Source organism: Centrocercus urophasianus, unplaced genomic scaffold (assembly GCF_019232065.1).
Source record: "Centrocercus urophasianus isolate 14NV4802_14NV808 unplaced genomic scaffold, USGS_Curo_1.0 seq_12, whole genome shotgun sequence".
NCBI classification, from domain to species: Eukaryota; Metazoa; Chordata; class Aves; order Galliformes; family Phasianidae; genus Centrocercus; species Centrocercus urophasianus.
In genome coordinates this window covers 3,375,742-3,396,625 of record NW_024884364.1, presented here as the reverse complement: position 1 = coordinate 3,396,625, position 20,884 = coordinate 3,375,742, and the positions used below count along the sequence as shown (strand labels likewise).

Here is a 20,884-nt window from a genome sequence, read left to right as displayed (position 1 = left end):
TTATCGCTCTCTATAACTGCTTAGAAAGAAATTGTAGTGAGGTAGGGATTGGTGTCCCAGGTAACTAACAATGGAATGAGAGGGTATATTCAGGTTGGTTATGAGGAAAATCTTCTTCTCAGAAAGAGTGGTGAAGCATTGGAACAGGCTGTTGAAGGAGGTGGTGAAGTCACCGTCCCTGGAGATATTCAGGAAACATGCAGATGTGGCTCTTAGGGACATAGTTAAGTGGGCATAGTGGTGATATGTTGATGGTTGGACTAGATGATCTTAGAGGTCTTTTTCAACCTTAACGAATCTATGATTCTAAGATTTGAGAAATGCCAGTTGTAACAAAAGCAGAAATGCAGAAATATGGCAGTTCAGATGAGGAGATGATAGATTCAAGTCCTGTCGCTTTAGCTGCTGTAGGTATCTATGCTACAGTGGAATTAGACTTTAAGAAACACCAGATAAATTATCCTTCTTTTACACAGAAGATGTCTAAACAATTAGCTTTGGTTAGACCCATTTAAACAGACAAAGCTAGGCCAGATTTCATAGAACCATTTGTGTTGGAAAGGACCTCTAGTCCAACTGCCCTGCAATGAACAGGGACATCTTCAGCTAGATCAGGTTGTTCAGAGCCTGCTCAAGTATGACTTTGAATGTCTCCAAGGATGGGGCTTCCACCACCTCTCTGGGCAACCTGTTCTAGTGCCTCACCACCCAAGACTGTAAAAAACCTTCCTTATGCCCCACCTAAATCACCCCTCTTTTAGTTTCTACAAAGTAAAAGATACATATGCATGTTTAACTACAAAGCATAGCACAGATTTTTTTCTGTTTGTTTTTTTTTTTTTTTTTTTAAATTAAATTTCAACTTTTCACATCACTATCTAGAGTCTTTATGTGTATGGTATGTATGGTATGTATCTTACCCACTCCTAATACTCATTCACAACTAATCATCAAATTAGTTGACTAACACCCTATGCATCGCATTTGATCTTACTCCATGGTTGCTACTAAGGTGACAAAAACTCAGGAGCCATTACAGCTTAAAGGAGCCTCCATTCAGAAAGGTATTTAAGCTCATGTTCAGTATTCTACACCTTTAAATATATATTTAATGTCATTAGCAATAAAATAGTTTTCTAGTACACAGCTTTTTACACATACCATTTTAATAAGTTGATAAATCAACTTTTTAAAGTTATATCATACAAAAACAGCTAATTTTTGTCTTTATGTATATACTCAATGTTCAGACTACACAATATTTGAAATTTGATGATTTGTATAAGGAATAAAAATCACTGGCCTGTAACAGCAAATGATATGGTAAAATAAATAGCAGATCCAAATTCTTCAGGAGTAACATAAACAGAGAGGTTTTTACCAGAGCCTCCTGGTGATTTCCCATTAAGTTTCGTTTCCATAAGGTAGAGTTGTCTCAGCTGCCTTGCAAACTTGGCTGGATTATCCCAGGGTATACAAGATACTTCAGAATCACCTCCAATCAGAGATCCAGAGCTCTCCAGGAGTCCAGAGTCACTCAGCTCAGTCAGCCTCAGGCTTTCAAAAGTAAACACTCTGAAGGCTCTTTCCACTTCAGCCCAACTCAGAAGTTCTATATGAGAATTACAATCATTAGCAGAAAATGTTCTTGTGGCTCAGCAGAAGATAAATAGAAAACTATGCAAGCATATTGTTCTTGGCAACTCTGCAAAAGCCAACAACAATTTCCTTAATGGTAAAGGATCAAATTATGTCAGCTACATTTTATACTGCATTCAAAGTTGAATGCTTCCAAATTGCAAAATGATATACCTAACTGTTAATCCATCTTAAACGAAGTGCTTCCTGCATCTGAAGACTTCCCGGCTCATTAGCTTTATAAAAATTATGATGATTTTAAAATACTGAATACACTGTATCAAACCAATTAACAGCTAGCTATTTTCAACTGCAGCTCATGAAAAAGCTTCCATTATCATTAACGTTTTTTATCATCAGTAACTTTTCAAGCAAAATTTCAAAATTTTTTTTTACCTTGAAAACAAATTTTACACACACTTTCCATAGAAGAATTCAAGGTGTAAAGACAATAAATGCTACTTATGGTTGTTTGCATGAGTGTTTGTTTAACAGTGATAATCAGGAGAAATGTTGAATTTTAGGCAAGTTTATTCAGATTGAAAGATTCTCTCCTTGCAGTAGTTAAGTACCCAAGCACACTGCAAATCCTGAAAAAGTGAAGAAATTACTATCAAAGTTAACAGTTGGTAAAGCCTAGCAGTACAGTATGGTCCAGTGAAGATCATCAAAATTGATATCCAGTAGCTGGCAAGCTACAGCAATATAGAACACCGTAATAGCTAAAACACACTGTCTAAAATGAACATACCAACACCTAGACACAGTGCAGCTAGTGTAAACTAATCCAACACATGGCATTTGGGGAATGAATAACCAGGAAAGTACCTCCAAATACTGCCGCTTATATGATGGCACAAATGTAACCAAAGAGATCGTGATGTTCATATTTCTTAGAAGTTGTAAACTTTCAAAAATGCCTAAAGGTATTCATGCAGCCTTTGGGATTGTTTCACAGTGTACGTCATGGTGGTGGGCACATTCCAAGAAAAGGTAATTGCAGAAGTGATTATGGTTGAAGAAGTGAACGTATTCTGCTGGTTTGTTAAAGAGACTATTATAAAAGCCAGTTCATTATTAACAGCAGAAGCTTAAAAAGAATATATTTTGAAAACCAGTTACTGTGTAATAAAAATTTTCTACCTAAAAAACACACGCTCCTCCACCCCAAGGATGCTGGTAAATAAATATATGATTTATGTCATTATTTACCAAAAAGCACTGTGTGCTAACATCAAAACAGAAATCTGCAAGATTGTTTCTTTCTTTCTCAGATACAGTAACCATTTGTATGTTACTAAACATAAATAAGTAAACAAGAGACTTCTGAGATACTGCCAGCTCTTAGTTTTGCAATGCTTAATACTCATTTGCCTTGTCCAATTACCATGAAACTGAGGTGTGAAGTTAGCTTAACTTGTATAACTTGCCATGTTACAATCAAGAATATGAAAAATGGGAAATTCCTCACAGGTTTTAGGTAGCTGAAAAATCTCATCCTCAAATTCCCACTTTTTAATAGGATCATCAATAAGAAGAAAAAGGAAGAAGTTATATAAATGAAAATCAGCTCACCACTGGTACAATAATGCATAAGCTCGTGAACTCTGGCCAAGCGTTTAGAGTCATTTTCAGCTGAAGGAAGGGTGAAATGGATAAGTTCTTTAAGAGGCAATTTATCCATCATTTCATGTTCAATCTTTTTCGGATTTAAGTTGCCTTGGATCTAAAACAAACACCAAAGTACTAGAGTTAAAAAAATTAAACTTTAACACCAATGGACTGCTAAAAAAGCAAGTTAGAATAAGTAAGTCTTTTTGCAGCAAAAGACTTAAGTGTGTGTTTAAGCCAATCAGATATTAACAGTGCTTTACTGAATCATGGTGTCAGATATTTTGGGCAAGAAAAGTGAGATAAAAAGAGAATGACGGAGAGCATAATAATAGAAGATATTTGTCTGTGCTACCTAGACTCAAAAATTTTGCAATACTGGAGTAAATCAACAGAATTCTGTAACATCACTCATTTACATAAAAAAAATAAATCTTATTATTAATGCAAACAGTATATCCATTTAATACTCTGTGTTATGATGTGTCCTCAGTCTGTATAAGTAATCCATTGCTTCTTAAGCAGACTAAGGACTTGTGTTAGTGTCTATCCCAGATGGAAAAATGTAATCTATACTGCGTGTTTTTGTAAAGCAAAACTCACTCAGTTCTTTCTAATGCCTTGAGTATTTACTGTCCGTGGACTTTAGAACTTTTCATATGTGACAGATAGCACTATACCTTCAGCAGGTGCAAGCGCTGAGCTAGAGTATCGTGGTAGTTAAATAGGAGTGGGTATTTGGGGGTTACAGTTTCTTCGCTGTATTTGGGAGAAAAGTAGTCATACAGATTCTGTTAAAAAGAAAGATGCATTAAACACCAATAATAATACAAATGTGTTATTGTAGGAAACAAACTAAAGACAATGCAAACCTTTTTTTCACTCTCAGAAAGTGGAAGTGAAGGAAGCACAGAGGCTATATGATCTGCAATCTTATGATGTATCCCATCTGCCCGTTCTTCTGGCACCACCAGACTAGGTGGTGTTAGGTTTTCTTCACTTGCAATAACCTAGTGAACATAGTATATGGTAGCTTTCATTAAAATATTACTGCTGCTTAACATCATTAAAATTACCAGGCAGATTCTGTGGTAAGTTACATATAAACTAAACACTTATCCATATATTTTGTAAGGAAACAAAAAGAAAACCTTTTTTTCTTTCTTTTTGGTATAAGCAGCCACAATTATGGAAAACAGAAATATGTTCTCTTATTATTCACCTTCAGAAGGATGAGAAGAAAAAGATTTACAACTTGAAATGTTAAGAACTGTAATTAACACAGATTCTGTCTGCATTTCAGGTGTCACACTTTTTCTTGAGTATTTTTGCATAAGCCTATCTTTGGATAAACAAATTGTGCTGAAATTTCAATTCAAAAATAAGAAAGATTTTCAAATCATACTGTGGGGTTTTGGTAATGTGTGGATTTTGCCTGAACTCAAAAGTAATCAGACCAGTCTAGTGCTAGCATAGATACATAGCACTTGTATTGTTAAGGTTGCCATAAGACCTTTGTACTTAGTTAAGTATTACAAGTTCAATACTGCTGCATAGGATGTGAAAAAACAATTCCTGACTTACTTATAAAATGACACCTTTTTCCTCATTTGATCATATTGGATCTGTAGTCTTAAAAATGAAACTTTAGGGTAATACTGTATTTACAGGATAAGTGAGCACAATATAAAAGGAAAAAAAAAGAAAGCCATGTTTTAGTTATGAATCCTTAATATTGAACCTCCATCGTCAGTGCCTCCATTCATAACCTTCTGTTTTAGTATGAAAGAGATTGATTTATTGATCTTTGATCAATCATTATACCAAGTCTAGAAAGAATTAGCTGAGGGAAGAGAAAAATATATATTTCCACCTGTTCCAGCATGCAGTTCAGCATTATGGGCACAGAAAAGCATTCCTCGGGAATCTGATTCAGCAAGTCATTGTAATATCTCATATCCATGGAAGTAGCCATAAAAGAAAATTCTTCCTCTGCTGTAAAAAGAAAACTCATTAAGCTAGATTTATTGAATTCTTGACCAGTTCAACCTTCTGACAATTTTTCTGAAAAGATAATGTTCATGATTGTGTCGCTATTAAATCCAACTGTGACTAGGAAGAGGTAGAAAAAGCGATTTTTCTAAAGAACCTTAGTTATCACCACTGCAGTTTCCAGGGGTTTTCACAGTGTATTCACCACGAAATACTCCCACAGCATCAAACCAGATTTTGCTTCCTGTGAAAATAATTTCTGCTAACAGGTGAATGAATGATAAGACAGAGTGAACAGCTAAAGGACCATTGCTTTCATCCTTTAGACATGCCTTGTGATAAAATTACAGTTGTCAGAACTTCTTCTGCTTGCTGCTTTTTCTTTGAAGGTGTAATCTGTGATGCTGGTTGTATCTAAAAGAACAAAGACAAAGATCAAAAAATAATAATCAGAATCACTGAAACAAGTGAGGGTTGCCAGATGCAAACAGGTGGGAAAAATAATTTCATTTAGCTTTAGTTTCTTACTCTTAACTAGATGCTAAAATTTCATGTGGCTTAAATCAAATCTGACTCTGAAGGGAACAAGTTATGTTGTTCTACAAATGCTTTAAGTGAGAGTTCAGAAGCACTGCTATAGATGTAGAAATCCTATTTTTATCCAGTCTCTAGTTCATGTCCAACAAACTGCTTTCTTGAGCACACTTGTTTTGTCTACTATAAGCAAAATAAATTAACTGATCTGGGATAGAAGTAAATAATAATTTTTGCATAGTTTGCAGATCTGTAAGGAGACATAGTAGCCCTGTGCATGCATAGTGATTTTCCAGGCATAAGAAGACATAATCATAAGTTAAATAATTTTTAAACCAGTGATAGCTTATGATAATATCTGTATGATCCTTCAGATGTTTATTTTTCTGTTTCTCCAATAATCTTTTTTTCTCTAATAATTTTTCCCATTTTTGATTTTTTAAATGCTGAAGACAAAAATCCCAACTTTGTTTATGAAACATTATACACGGAGTGATGGTCCAAGCTGATATTTTTTGTGCAGAATTGAAGGAAGGTAATTCTATCCTATAGCTCATTATTTTCTATAATAAACAAGATAAAGCAAAAGAAAATCCTTGCCTTGGTTACTACAGGTGGCTGTGTCGATAGTTCAGGCACATTAATAAACTCGGTGTTTTCCAAGTAGTTACAATGCTGTCTTCTCCAGTCTATGCAGTCATACATTAAACAAGCAATGCTTTCAAATAGTTCAGTGCCAAATGCAAGCTACGACAGAAAATCAGATATAAAGGATGAAGCGTGCACACAAATGTGGCATGTAATGTAGCCACATGAGTTATTATTTCTCTATCCAGCAGATCCACAGTTGTTCAAAAATTTTCAAACAGAATTGAGATCAACCATAATTTTAAATTTGAAATACTTTTATACTCATACCAAACCCTCTCTCAGACCACATGCCACCAGATTTCAGTGGCTTTAATGGCCATACTCTTCTTTTTATCCTAAACAAGTAATTGGATATCTCAACCTTAAGTTTTCTAAAATGAAACATGGTGAAGAAACACAACTGTCCTCCAGTTCCATAACTCACAGTAAACATATTAACTGATTCTTAAGAAATATCAGGCATCTGCTTTCTCTACCACTAGCCCTGTTTATATCATTTCTAAACAAGCACTCAGGTCAGTCATCAGTTATGGAAAACTTGTAGTATTCGTAATATTTGAATATTAGAAGTTCAGTTTGCAAAAACAGTTTTCAGAATAAATATTTGCACATTTTTGCTTCTCTAATTCAATGCTCTTTTATAAAACTTTCCATTAATGTTACTTACAAGAGATCACTAGGGCTAATTGAAAATTTCAATTAAAGTACTGGAGAGTTTTGCAAGCTCAGCCTTTTTAACAAAGTAAGAATTCAGCAGGTTGAGGGAGTTGATTGTTCTCCTCTACTCTGTGAGGCTCCATCTGTAGTACTGTGTCCAGAAGTGGGACCTCCAGCACAAAAAAGATATGGTGATGTTGGAGGGGGGTTTAAATGAGGGTCGTGAAGATGATTAGAGGGCTGGAGTACCTCTGCTACAAAGAAAGGCTGAAGGAGCTGGGTTTGTTCAGCCTAGAGAACAGAAGGCTCTGAGGAGATTTTAAAGGGTCCTTGCTGTACCAAAAGAGGGCCTATAGAAAAGATGGGTAGGCACTCTTCATCAGAGAGGGTAGTGACAGGACAGGGTGTAATTTTTTAAACTAAAATAAGAGGAAATTTAGATTAGATATTTGGAGGAAATTCTTTGCTCAAAGACTGGCAAGGCACTGCAACAGGTTCCCTGGATTAGTTGTAGATACCTCATCCCTGGAAGTGTTCAAGGCCATGTTAAATCATTACAGAATGGCCTGGGTTGAAAAGAATCACAGTGATCATTTAGTTCCAACGCCATTGCTGTGTGCAGGGTCGCCAACCAGCAGACCAGGCTGCCCAGAGCCACATCCAGCCTGGCCTTGAATGCCTCCAGGGATGGGGCTTCCACAGCCTCCTTGGGCAACCTGTTCCAGTGCATCACCACCCTCTGAGTGAAAAACTTCCTCCTAATATCTAAACTAAACCTCCCTGTCTTAATTTAAAATAATTCCCCCTTGAAAGTTGGGTAGGGTCCTGGGCACCGTGATCTACTGGGAAGTGCCTTGACCACACTGGGGGACTGGAAATAGATGGTCTTTAAGGCCTCTTTCAATCTAAACCATTCTATTACTCTATGATTCTAATTTTCCTCATTTCAGGACAGACATGTTTGTCAAAAGTTCTGAGTCCAGCCACCAGTTACTACTGAAAAAAAGAAAATATTCCTGAAAGTATTTTCCATTACATGAAATATCTGAAATGTAGATAACTTCCTGCATTTAATATTCCATCATTTTTTCAATGCCTATCAATCTGTCACAGGAGTTACTCTGATAGCTCTTGGACTTCAGAAATGCAGCAAGATAGTACTCAAAGACTTTCCAGGAATTCCACCAGAACAGATTTACTCTATGATTTCATTACTTGCATTTTCAACATCTATATCTTTAAAGAATTACTTCTTTAGAGCTCATCTGAATTTTGAGATAGAGAAGAATGTGAAATTACAACTACAACCTGCTGGAACAATTTCAGTGACAAACAATTTTTCTTTTATTTCAGTAAAGATAATTGCTCATAGTATATTTACGGACTCTCAGAAGAGAAGGGGAAAATAGAAATGATTAAAGAATATCTTTCACAAAATTGGCCTCATATGTGAAGATCAGATTAAGAAAATATAATGGTGAATAATGTTATAAAATAGCAACTCTACACATTTTCACAACTGAGGTTTTTTTAGCAAACGCCTTAGAAACCATGGTGGATTTTGTCAAATTCAGTTCTGATCTCTTTAGGATCAAGGGTACTTCCTAGCTCACCAGATTGTTTATATACAGGATTTGATGTACTATAGATAAGTGTTAGGGAGATACAGTCTGTCATTTAACTGTAATAATATAGACCACAAATACAGTAGGATAAATCATAGAAAGTTGTTTCATTTTGCTTTAGCACATATTTTTTACTGCTGCCATTATGGACTGGAAAATGCTGGACACTTTACCTTGCTGCATTTGAAATCCTCAGTTCAAAAAAAAATTCTAATTGTTCACCTTGCCTCCCTCTACCAAGTAATAGTCCTTACTCAGCAGGTTATGAAAAGCAATAAACCAAAACCATGTTTTGGGTAGGACAACAAGTAGCACAGTATGTGCTAAAACAACAGTTTATAATCAAAAAGTTTTTTTTGCATTTGTTTGAATTTGTTGTCATGTGACTTTTCTGATAAATAGTAAGTAGGCCTGTTGTTAGAAGGAAAAAAACATAATTTTTATGTTATTTCATGCTGACACCTGACTCTCTAATGAGATTCAAACTGGGTCATTGTGAAGACGGAATAAATTTAACACCTCATATTACTTTCAACTTGGGTGTTGTTGCCTACAGTATTAAGAAACTCCAAGTCAGGTGTTTCTATTCAAAGGACTCCTTGTGAAACATACTTTAGTTCTTTTTCACAGAAGACCAAACTAAAATTCTTGCCATTACTAAAACGAAGCTAAATGTTGCAAACTTCAAAGCTTGCCATATATAGTGAAAGTATTATCTACTGACCAGGATTTCTCTGTCAGACCAATCAGAAGGAAAGGCATTCTCCTTAACTAGGTGATGAAGTCTGGCAACATCAAAAAGTCTTGACCCATGCTTTTCACTGTTCAGAACTGGTTCCAGGTATTTCCAAAATGTTTCCAGGTCTTTGATAGATTCATTTTTCTTTTCTTTTTCTGCTTCTACATCTAAAATTTTAAAATAATACATCATGATACAATGTCTCCCTTCTACAGAAAGCACAAACTGTTATTAATCTTCTGTAAGAGCTGTTAGAATATTCCTATTCTCACCATCTCAGAAAAAAATCTGACAACCAACTTTGAGTTTAAAAACTTCAGGAAGAAAAAGCCTGAGTGAAACATGGCATAGAATCACTCAGTTTGGAAAAGACCTTAAAGATCACCAAGTCCAACCACAACCTAACCATACTACCCCAATTCTAACAACCCACAGCTAAATCATGTCCCTGAGCACCACATCCAAATGGTTTTCAAACACATCCATTGATGATGACTCAACCACCTCCCTGTGGAGCCTATTCCAGTGCTTAAGAACCCTCTCTGTAAAGAATTATTTCCTGATATCCAACCTAAACTTACCCTGGTGCAACTTGAGGCCATTTCCCCTCCTCTCATCACCTGTCACCAGTGAGAAGAGACCAACCCCATTCTTGCTGCCAGCACCTTTCAGATATTGGAAGAGAGCAATAAGGTCTCCCCTCAGCCTCCTTTTTCCCAGACTAAACAGCCCCAGTTCCTTCAGTCTCTCCTTGTAGAACATATTCTCCAAGCCCTTCGCAAGCCTTGTTGCCCTTCTTTGGACCTGCTCCAGCACCTCCATGTCCTTTCCGTATTGAGGTGCCCAACACTGAACACAGTACTCGAGGTGAGGCCTCACCAGTGCCGAGTACAGGGCAAGATGACTTCCCTAGTCCTGCTCACCACTCCATTCCTGATACAAGCCAGGATGCCATTGGCCTTCTTGGCCACCTGGGCACACTAAACTAAACCATTGAGGTTTACTGAAAAGATACATCAGGATCAGGAAAATACCTTGACTTGAAAATAAATGGAGGCTATGTTAAGTGCACATGAAGTAGTCTCATCCATGCTTTTCTTATACAGTTATCCTTTTTCTATTATTTTCATTCCTTTCCAGTGCTCTTTTCCTATTATTCTTCTCCTTTTCCTCTTCATTAGCATCAGCTCATGACCACTTCTGGGGACAGAATGCTGGCCTTGATTTTAACTGTTCCATGCTCCTAACAGCTCACCTGGGACAAAGGAACATCCTTCCTTTTCCCTCTTTTTTCAGGTGCTCATGAAAGATAAGCTCTAATTCTACATGGTATCTCACCAGTAGCAAAGTTCTCCTAACACTCTTTGAACACATATTTTGGCAATATAGCAGTATCCAGACTGTTCGGTCCTAGAGTGATCTCTTCATGTTCCTGAACGGAAGTGGAGCGGCTCAGAGATAATTACCTTGTATCTAGAAATTCCATTTTAACAACAGAGGAATAATGTTTTACCATCTCTATCGTATAGTTTAATGATAAAACAAACAAGTTTATGATGCTTAGGTCTCCCCTTGCACCAAGGGATGTCAGGATCAATCATCAGATGTTCTACCTTTGAATACTATCTCTCTTCTTCATTCTTACTGAATTAACATGAAGTCATATTACTGAAGTCTTATAGTCATTATACTACTATTACCATATATTACTACTATTACTGAAGTCTTCAGGAATAGAAATGAGACAGTATTTAGTAGTACTCTACATGATTTCAGCATGTAGAAAAACAACAACAAAAATCTGTAACAGTCATATAACAGTGGAATAATAACATCTAGTATATACTAACACATCGCATAGTGATTTTGAACCATCACAGTGTAAACAGAAGTCCAAAAATTACTAGGGTGTGTCAGGTCACACATTTCCAACAGATACATTGAAAAATGAGTTACATTTTGTCAAGCTGGGAGATTGGTCTGAGTTCTGAATGTTAACTCTAAGAGAAGTGGAAGTAATAGTAGTGAAGCTAATAGAGTGTTTAGAGGAACAAAAAACTAACCATATGAAAAGGGTAATGACAATGCTTGACTTCATTCACAAAAGGAAAGCCATTAGTGGATGTAAACAGATAAGAAAAAAAAAGAACAAGAGAGCTACCTTCCTAATCCAGGATTTATGAGTCCTAATGAAAAGAACAACAGAACCATTATACCACAATTGTATTTACAAGTTACTATCTTCCTTCCTAAGATACATCTTCATGCGTTACACTGTTTCAAAAGCCATTCAAATAGGACATACTTCAACTCCTGCTCCAAGCCACAAATAAATAAATCCTTGTTGACATACACTGATCTAATATAATCTTAAAAGTCTCAAAGACTGAAAGATATTCCTGCCCTTCAATGATGGCTCACATTTAGCTCGCTGTCCACCAGGATCCCAAGTCCTTTTCAACAGAGGCACTACTCAGCTATCTTCAGGCAGCTTGTTTTTCTGTGATATATTCTTCTTTAGTTTGACCCATGGTCCCAACCTAATAGAAAGCTGTGCACTTCCTTCGAAATTACCAAATGTTTCAAGACTTCTTAGAAACAGATTTTCCTGGATAATGACACACAATGTTATACATCTGATAAAATGTTCTATGGTGGTTGCTGCACAGAACTGTGATTAAAACACTGCCTCTTTAATCATTGTCCAGCTAAGGCAAGTTTTTGTACTGGCAAACTCTTTGGTTTGGTGACCGAACCAATGGCAATATCATTTTTGCACATGGAAATACAGCTGCCCACAAGTATTATGCATAAACATAAGGCACAGGGATAAGGAGAAAAGTACAGGGATAACAAGGAGAACAGTATATACTTGCATATGAAACATTATTGTTTCTACACAAATGCTGTTCTTAAGACCAAGTTACCTTCAGGTGAAAGTAAAGACTCTTCTTGAAGTCTAGCTGCTTCCAAGTATGCCTGTAATGGCTCATAATTCTCAGAAGAAATCCTGATTACACTTGAAACATTAACTCCAAGCTCAGACATCACTGGCAGTAGCTGAAGGTTGTGGAAACCCAAAATTATAAAGTAATAATGGGCACCGTCATCTGGTTCATCATCTGTTCAAAGCAAAATCAAAAGAGATTAGAGCATGGAATTCAACAGCTAAACAAAATTTTATATATATATAATTTATATATATATTTACATTATATATATATATTTAGTACATAGGGATATTGCAAATTAGGGTCACAGAAGCAGCTCTTCTATAGCCTCACTGGCATAACTGTACATAATATGCTAAAATTTATATGTGTTAGATTGAAGTCTTCAGCAGCAGACCACTTAGAGAAAAACTGTTTGGGGAAGAAACAGTAAAAAAATTACTGGAGAAGTTTATTATAACCACAATGCTGGCTGTAGCAGTAACATTTTCTGCAACTGCTTTTCTCAAAGAAAAACTATTTAGTTCCAGGACATTCTCACATGTTCTACTGATAGTTTCAACCCACCTAAAGCTAGCGAGGGAACACACAGAGTAAGTTACTGTGTCACAGCTGAGAGATAGCATTAGTTGTAGTAATTTTGAAGGATTAGCCACAAGAAGGAGTAATCACTGGGTCCCTGCCCAACATGTTTGTTTTTGCAAGAAGGAGTCCCTGTCAAAACTCTCATCATCTGGTAATACCAACTCACACTAGTCCTTATAGTTGGCCAGACTCATCCAAATTCCTTTTAGAGAATGGATGAGAAGTTTCATTAAATGTCTGCTTCCGTAGTAATATACACAATAATATACCAATGTACCAAAGCAAATGATGTCAAGCATCATATCAGATAAGTGCAAATAAACCTTCCAGAAACTCGTCTTTAGTCTAAGTTACTTATTGAGTAGATCCTATTTGTGGCCTATGGAGAAAAACAGGTATTCAGATAGGCATTAGGTAATTTATTTTATCCAGCTTAGTTATTCACTCTAAGATAATGGAATCTCCTTTATCTCTTTGCTGGCTATGGAACACATACAGCTAGAAAAGTCTATCCTGTCCTAACAACAAAACACACTTTTAGAATCTTAATGCTAAACAGAATATGTCTTATGCTCAATAATATAGCTTACTTCTAGGGAACTCTAGTTCCCTTCCTGTTAAATCTATTCATTTAGGAAGACTTTCTGTAATGTAAATTCAACCAGTATGTACTTTCTGACATTCCAACAATCTTTGGAGAGTTTATTTTTTATTCTTGTACTGTCTTCACAAGTGCAAAATACCAAGACAACTTCTCCTTTGCCATGATTTGCAACCATTTCTACCACTATTTTGTAAATATCCTTGGAAGACCATCACAGTTAATAAAAGTATAACAACATGTAGTAGTAGTTTATAACTTAAAGCTACTAATCACACTAAACAAGGTGACTTTTCATGGTGGTTAGTTTTTAGATTATTATTTTTTTTTAACATTGCCTTATTAGCTGCGGCTAACAAAGGCAGCTAAGTACAGACTTGGGGGAATAAAATCTCTTATTTTACACATACCTCTGATGTTTTCTGCCCAGACAATAGAAATTAAAAAAAAATATTGGCTCTGATGAAACTGTTTCTACAGGGCCTAGGAGAACCACATTAGTACTTTATCAGTACTTAGCCATTCAGGCCAGTATATTCTGTACATATACAAATAAGATGACATGAATTCTCTACATCACTTTAGCTTTGATTCTTACAAGCGTAAGCATTTATTCAAACACTTCTCTTCAAGTCTCTGAAAAACCTAACTTTATCAAAAGAATATTATTATTGACCAGCTTTATCTGAGAAAACAAGGGGTTATGAACAGAAAGGTAATGTTCAAATCCTGTGTGCTTTTGCCAGCTTGACTAAGATTCAGATTTGTTCTAAACATCTGAACCGACAACTGAAGAATGCCATTGGCCTCAAAAGAAATGTAGACAAAAGTCTGATGAAAGAGGAACATCTGCATTGGCTCAGTGGCTACACATCCAAGATGAGCAACTTCTCTTCCAATGGGAGAGTTCCTGTTTTTTCTGACATAGATAGAATGGACTTTAGTCCAAATTAAATATAACTGTGTTCTAAATGAAGAGATGTATGTACATTCTCCAGTAGTTTTTGTTCCAGTGATATTTGCAACCATGCATGCTATGCATTAAGAACAAAGATTTTCTCAGCAATATTATTGTTTATCTTACAAATCTCATTTCTGAAGTAGATTTTTTCAGGTCTGAGTACCAGCTGCATGTTTTTACAGCAAATATCATATTACCTTTTGTATAGAATTTGGCTTCACCTCCAAACAGTGGTGGACAGCTCTGTGTTACTTCATTAATACAAAGAGAAAGCTGCCTTTGGATACTGACAAATGCATTTAGTTATTCTGAAATCTTTGTGTAAAGACATGTTTTATTTATCCACTTTAGTTTAGTCTTAGACACGCTAAAACATTTTGATGTCAAACTGCCACATATACCTCATCTGTATTTTTCTTAGACATTACCATCTACTGTATTTCTATTCTTCTAAGCAGAACACGGTGCCCTCTTCAAATCCAAAGTGGCAATGCTTTAACATTGCCAAACATACCTTTCAGCATGGAACAGAAAGGAAGACTGAATGAGAAGCTAGTTTTAAAAATTTTTCAGCAAGTTTCTCAGAAGCTTATCTGCAGTTTTACATACCAATATATTTGTATTCCTCTTCCTTCTCTCCTCGTCGCTTCAATTGGGTATTTTTTTTACCAGTAACTGGCACTGGAGGGGCTGCTTCTGTCTTTTTTCCTTTTCTTTCTTTCTCAGTTGTCTTGGCACTAGGAGGTTTCTCCTTGCCAATAGGTTTGCCTGTTTCTTTCCCCCCATTCTTCTCCTTTTTTTGCTCTTCTTCAGCCTGACAAGATAAAGAAACTAAGTTGTCATTGTTGCCTTTGTGAAGAACAAAGGGCAGAGTGCTGTAAAATCAATTTATTTCTTTGAATACTTTTCCTTTTCAGAGTTATAATGTTGTAGTGAAGATGTCTTGAACGCTGTTTTATTCTTCTTAAACACATCATTTAGTTTATTACATTCTCAATGAATTATAGCGTTAAGACTTCACATTAATAACAGGGATAATGGTAGAAAGGTGAGTGAAGAATCACTGTCCTTCAGTTACTGCCACTACAGTACTTGCAGTCAGAAACCTTCTCTGGAGGAAAATCAGACCAAAATTCAAATTCTGTCAAGTCTTAAGCATCTCTGTTAACACTTGAATAAGGTGTAAAATAGTACCAGCACTACTTTGTCTTTGATGTAAATATCTGTCTACTATAAACAACAACCAACAGCCTTGTGCTCATGTCATTCAGGATATTACTTAGCCATTCTCATTACTTTTCAAACAAAACCCCCAACATTTAAATTTACTCAGTAATTTAAGAGTAAAGAATGAAAAAAAGATGGTGATAGTGACCCAAAGTCTCACATTATACACCTAAGGAGCTCAGATCAAATAAAAAATTTAAATAATCCAAATACATTATGGTAAAGGGAGGTGCTGTAAGAGCAAGAAAAACACCATATTTCTATCCGGCATCATGACTATGAACTAACTACGTAAGAATAAAATTTCAGTTTTATAAAGTTTTTTAAATACACTAAAAAGATACTAATTTTAATTACTGCTAGCATTCCTTTTGTGTCACTTTAATTGCCATTAAATCAATGAAAAAAATATTTCCATGCAAATTAGATAGGTCAATTTATTCTACACAATTGTCTTTCCCACACTCAGCTGGTCAACCAGGCTTTCCAGCTGCAGCAATTGTGTTTAGCTCAATCCAAAATCAGAGCTGAAAATCTTTTCCTTCCTTCCCTTCATTAACATTCCCTTTTTGTATCACTTAGGAATGTCTTCAATGATTCTTAAAATTGTTTGTGCTGTGGTGATTCTGATCTTATTTACTTTCAGATTTTCTCCACTTTAGACATTTCAGCTGGAAGGTTTTGATATTATGACTTTGAATTCTAAGCTGATTAACACATCAAAACAGAGGATACAATCATCAAACAACAGTGCTACAATAAGCTTTGTTTATTGCACTTGAATAATTTTATGTAATTGAGCCTCAAGAAAGCAGAAATATATATTAGAATTTGTCAAGATTCCCACAAAGAGCACTAGTTGTCGTTGGTACTTCAGAAAGTAAAAGCCTCTTTTGAGGATCTTTTCCCTTTCCTCTCAATGTCACAGTGATTCTGTGCAAGCCTGCTGAAATTCCTGCTATAGAAGTTAAGCAGGCTGACTAAGGCAGTCTTGGGGCTAGTAGTGACAGCCCTAAACGATATGTGGAAGTCAGTTCAGGGAACACCAGAAAAGGACAATGATAATACATAGTTTCCAGCTCTATCGTCTCTCAGTCCTAAGACTGAGATACTGCATTAGTACTTTTTACTCAAGCAAAGAGTTCTGTTCTTTCCCTTATCTCAACTACATTTGAATAACTGGGAGCTTCTTCCAAAAACCTAAATAAATTTCTGTTTACATTTTTTTTTAATGATGCTTACAGGAAGTTAAGCATGAGGAGATAGCTGAATGCAAATAGTTCCTGAATTAGCGTCGTAAAGTTAATTAAGAAATCTCCCTAAAGCATACTGTAGTACCTTTTCAGCGTCCCTTCTCTGAAGATCCCTCTGTTTAATGCAAAGCAGTTGAAATTTCAATAGCTTTCCAGTTAGTGTAACAGGAATTTCTTCTCCACTATCCAAAATGGCTTTGGCTACTTCTACTACCTGCAGAGAAAAAATAAAAATAACTATTACTTGTATGGTTTTAATATTGCATTTGACTTATTTTGCATGCAGAAATGATGGGGTGTTACTTCACATTGTACAGTGAGTGGCTCAAAGGCTCAAAATGGCCACACGTTCCAAAAAAACAACAAATTCATATGATACATAGCTATTCTTTATTTCCAAAAACCTCAAATGAAGTTATAAGTGCTATAAAATAGCAGATGGGAGAAAACTTCCATGATTTATTTAAGGGTCAACAGATACACAGTTTTCACTGTAAATTACATATATTTTTTAAAAAATAAGAAGCAACATTAAGCAATTACTTATTATAAACTAAAATGTATTTAGCAGACACCAAATCAGAGGGTGTTATTCTGAATACTATTTACAAAGTGACTAGCATCGGAGGCATTGAATGAAAGATATAAACTTCTTGAAGGGAATTTGAGAGGGTCTGTACCATTGAAAATATATCCCCTCCCTGTATATTGCTGATTCTGTTGGTATGCAGCCTAATTGGGGTGAAATAAGGCTATTGAGTTTTCTTAGGGTGATGACAGCAGCGGGAACATACGGCTGCATTGTCCAGATGTGTGGCATTGACAGGCTGTTTTATGACTATGTTTTTTACAGCTTGTTTCCACTAAATTTTGTACAACACACTAACATCTGGGCTGTTTTCCTTGGAGCCTCATAACCACTTTATTTACTGCGAAAAAAATAAAATAACATAAAAATATCATAAAAAGTTGTTATACGTTTCTTTTCACTCGTGTTGTCTCCGTAATAAAGTTCACCTATGTAGGAAGCGCTGTTGAGGAATAATATAACCATAATATTTTCCTACTTTTGTTTTTAAGCAGCCATCAGCATTATTTATAACCATGAGCTGAATTAGGTGTTACTCAAATGTTCTGACATGTTTCTCTTTTCCCCTCTTGGAGCAATTACAGTTGGGCACATATGGTGTCAATTTTGCTTGCTAACATTCAGACAATGAAGGTGCACACTGCATCTCATTGAACTGTGTCTTGTCTAATGCAAACAACACCATTAGCTTTGAGCTTTCAGTTTCTCACCCAGCTTAGAAATTTTCACTTCTCAAGTAAAACCTGGGTAAGTAAGTTTAACCATTAAAAATGCTTGTTTGAATAAAACAAAGCCAGAATGGAATTCAGACTACTATAGGCCAAATGACTGTTTCATACAAATGAAAACGAAAAGGAAGAAGAAAATCTGGTATAACTTAGATTTTTCTGGATCACGTAAGAGGGAAACAATACAAAATATTTGTATTTATAACCTCCCACCACCAAATACTCCTCCCACTTCAACACTAATACATCTGGTAATCTCCTTAGAGCACATCTAAGAAAATGGTAAAGCTCAGTTTTGTTTTACATCTTTTGCAGTCTGAGTAAGAATACTGGTCACTGTCTCAACAAACCAACCATAGAAGGCTTCTGGAAAGATTCCTAGTGACTTCAGAGTCCTGGCAGAAAACCAATGACATGTTAAGAGCAGACTTAAAAAAATTCACAGACTCTAGTCACCCTAAAAGCTTCAAGCCATTCCAACAAAAAAGTGTAATTTAGAGCTAGCTAGAGAAAATCAAAGCTCTGAAAGGAAGACAGTTTGCTAGAAATATCAGATTAATTTCTCTTAGATAAAAAAATTCTCATACTTCTTTTTTTTCATAAATGGTGTTAACAGCTTATGCAAAAACATGTTTCTTAACTGCCTAATCTAGATGAGATGCACATTTCTTGATGCACAATAGAGAGGAAATGAAGGGATTCTGGAAGGATTCCTAAAAAGTATATATAGTAACCCAGTTTGATGGCAGTTGCTGATTTATTGTTCATGGAAGAAGGAAGGAATGCACAGACTCTTACAATCCATTCCTCCTGAGAAGCTCAAAGCACTTTATCAGTTAGATGCAATGCATCATGACTTTTCCTATTCTGTAGACAGATAATGCAGAAATTAAGAGACATGTCCAGTTCATTATAGAGTTTAGACAACTCTAACAAGTTCCAACAATTGGGAATGGCAATTTTTGTATTAAGTGTTAGAAAAGTGTAGACCAAACTCTCTTTCACAGGAGTACATTTTACTACTGTCTGTAGTGAGGTCAGACAAATAAGATGAATAAAATAAGCATCCAACATTTGGCAATAAAAAGAAAGTAATCAGTTTTTCATACAGCAATGTGAAATCTGCAACAAGCCTAAGGAAATAAAAAACAATCCTTCATCACAGCTTGTTTAAAGATAGAACATAAATCAATTCACATACAGTAGATAGAAGAATTTATTACATGCATGCACGTTTTCTTTATTTGTGGCCCTGTGAATTATTCAGGCACCTGGCATAAACAACGAAGAATCCACAGAGCCTCAGTAACAAAAAGCTGAATACAAAGACTTGGTAAGAGTACAGAAAGAATCTTTTGGGGGTACTGTGAGGTGGATTCATTTCAGATTGACTATACTTGTTCCTGCCAATGATGACCTTCTCCTTATGTAAGAAACCATGGAAACTTGGACAGACAAATTCAGTTAGGTAGAGCCTCTTTTCCTTTAAAGGAAAAGGAAACTTAGCATTCCTCACACAGCAGGGGTCACTTTTGTGAACTGCAGAAAGGCTGCAGTGATGCAGTATTTGATCTCACATAGTGGCAGTATGAACCATGCAGAGACTTAGCTGCCTGGTGCAAAGGGCATGCATTTCAAGCCACTCAAACATTTCATGAGTGCTTGTAGGCGATACTATACCACTGGCATATGCTGATGTTGTTGAGACTGGAGGCAGGTTTTAAATGTTTAGGAAACATTTAAATTCTGAGCCTTCATCTTTTTTTAATTTGCCTCCTTTTTAGTATAGCCTTTTCAGCTCCACTGTGGCTGCTACAGATAATCAGAAAAGCCCTTGAATTACCAATTTTCACAGCTTTGTCAAGATAAACTTGCTAGAGCCCCATCTTTCCTCCTTCTTGAAACTAAGCAATTAAAGCCATCACATATATGTCAGATTCACACACATAATGGTTCCTACCAGAAACATAATGGTTCCTTCACAGTACAAATCCCTTTCTAGCAGATGCAGTGCGAGTCAGTTTGAAGCTGGTAAGCTACCTTTAACAGAAGAGTCAAGAGGCTATGTGGATTACATATACCAGTGAAGACACTTTTTACTGTTCAAACATGTATTTTTTGAGCAAGCTAATGAAAGAAGGAAAAATAAGCAATCTTCACTTATAACAATCTGCCATCAGATTGGTGTGGTGCTGTGTTGTGAGAATCCTTTGTAATAAGCTTTCAAGCCAGACTATGGAATGAAAGCTGCATGCTGTCCTGAAAAACTTCTGTCCAAAGAAGACACGTCTGTGCACAGTATAAATATTTCTGAATCTGGTGATATTCATTTCATTCATTATCTGGTGATAACAGCATACTGTAACATCATTTTGAAAGAATACCAGGAGGGCCTTGAGCTGACTAAAAATTTCTTTGAGACTGCACCTGCAGTTTATCGAAAGGTAATTCAGCCTATACTGTCAGACCATTCCTCTTGTTTCATTTTTGCCTCTCAGAAAGTCTGCCCAATTACGATGTCAAAAGATTACTTTTTTAGTCA

At 36.0% G+C, this 20,884-nt stretch overlaps 1 protein-coding gene across 1 annotated transcript in view; it reads right to left on the bottom strand.

Moving 5' to 3' along the window:
• Positions 1 to 20,884, bottom strand: part of SPAG17 (sperm associated antigen 17) — a 92,060-nt gene that overhangs the window by 55,679 nt on the left and 15,497 nt on the right. The window contains exons 4-14 of the mRNA XM_042809887.1: positions 17,111 to 17,239; positions 15,155 to 15,359; positions 12,375 to 12,569; positions 9,433 to 9,614; positions 6,376 to 6,522; positions 5,574 to 5,655; positions 5,123 to 5,241; positions 4,122 to 4,259; positions 3,930 to 4,040; positions 3,214 to 3,364; positions 1,382 to 1,612 (exon numbers count right to left, since the gene is read on the bottom strand). Coding sequence (XP_042665821.1) covers positions 1,382 to 1,612; positions 3,214 to 3,364; positions 3,930 to 4,040; positions 4,122 to 4,259; positions 5,123 to 5,241; positions 5,574 to 5,655; positions 6,376 to 6,522; positions 9,433 to 9,614; positions 12,375 to 12,569; positions 15,155 to 15,359; positions 17,111 to 17,239 — 1,690 coding nt within the window. The remainder of the gene's footprint in view (positions 1 to 1,381; positions 1,613 to 3,213; positions 3,365 to 3,929; positions 4,041 to 4,121; positions 4,260 to 5,122; positions 5,242 to 5,573; positions 5,656 to 6,375; positions 6,523 to 9,432; positions 9,615 to 12,374; positions 12,570 to 15,154; positions 15,360 to 17,110; positions 17,240 to 20,884) is intronic.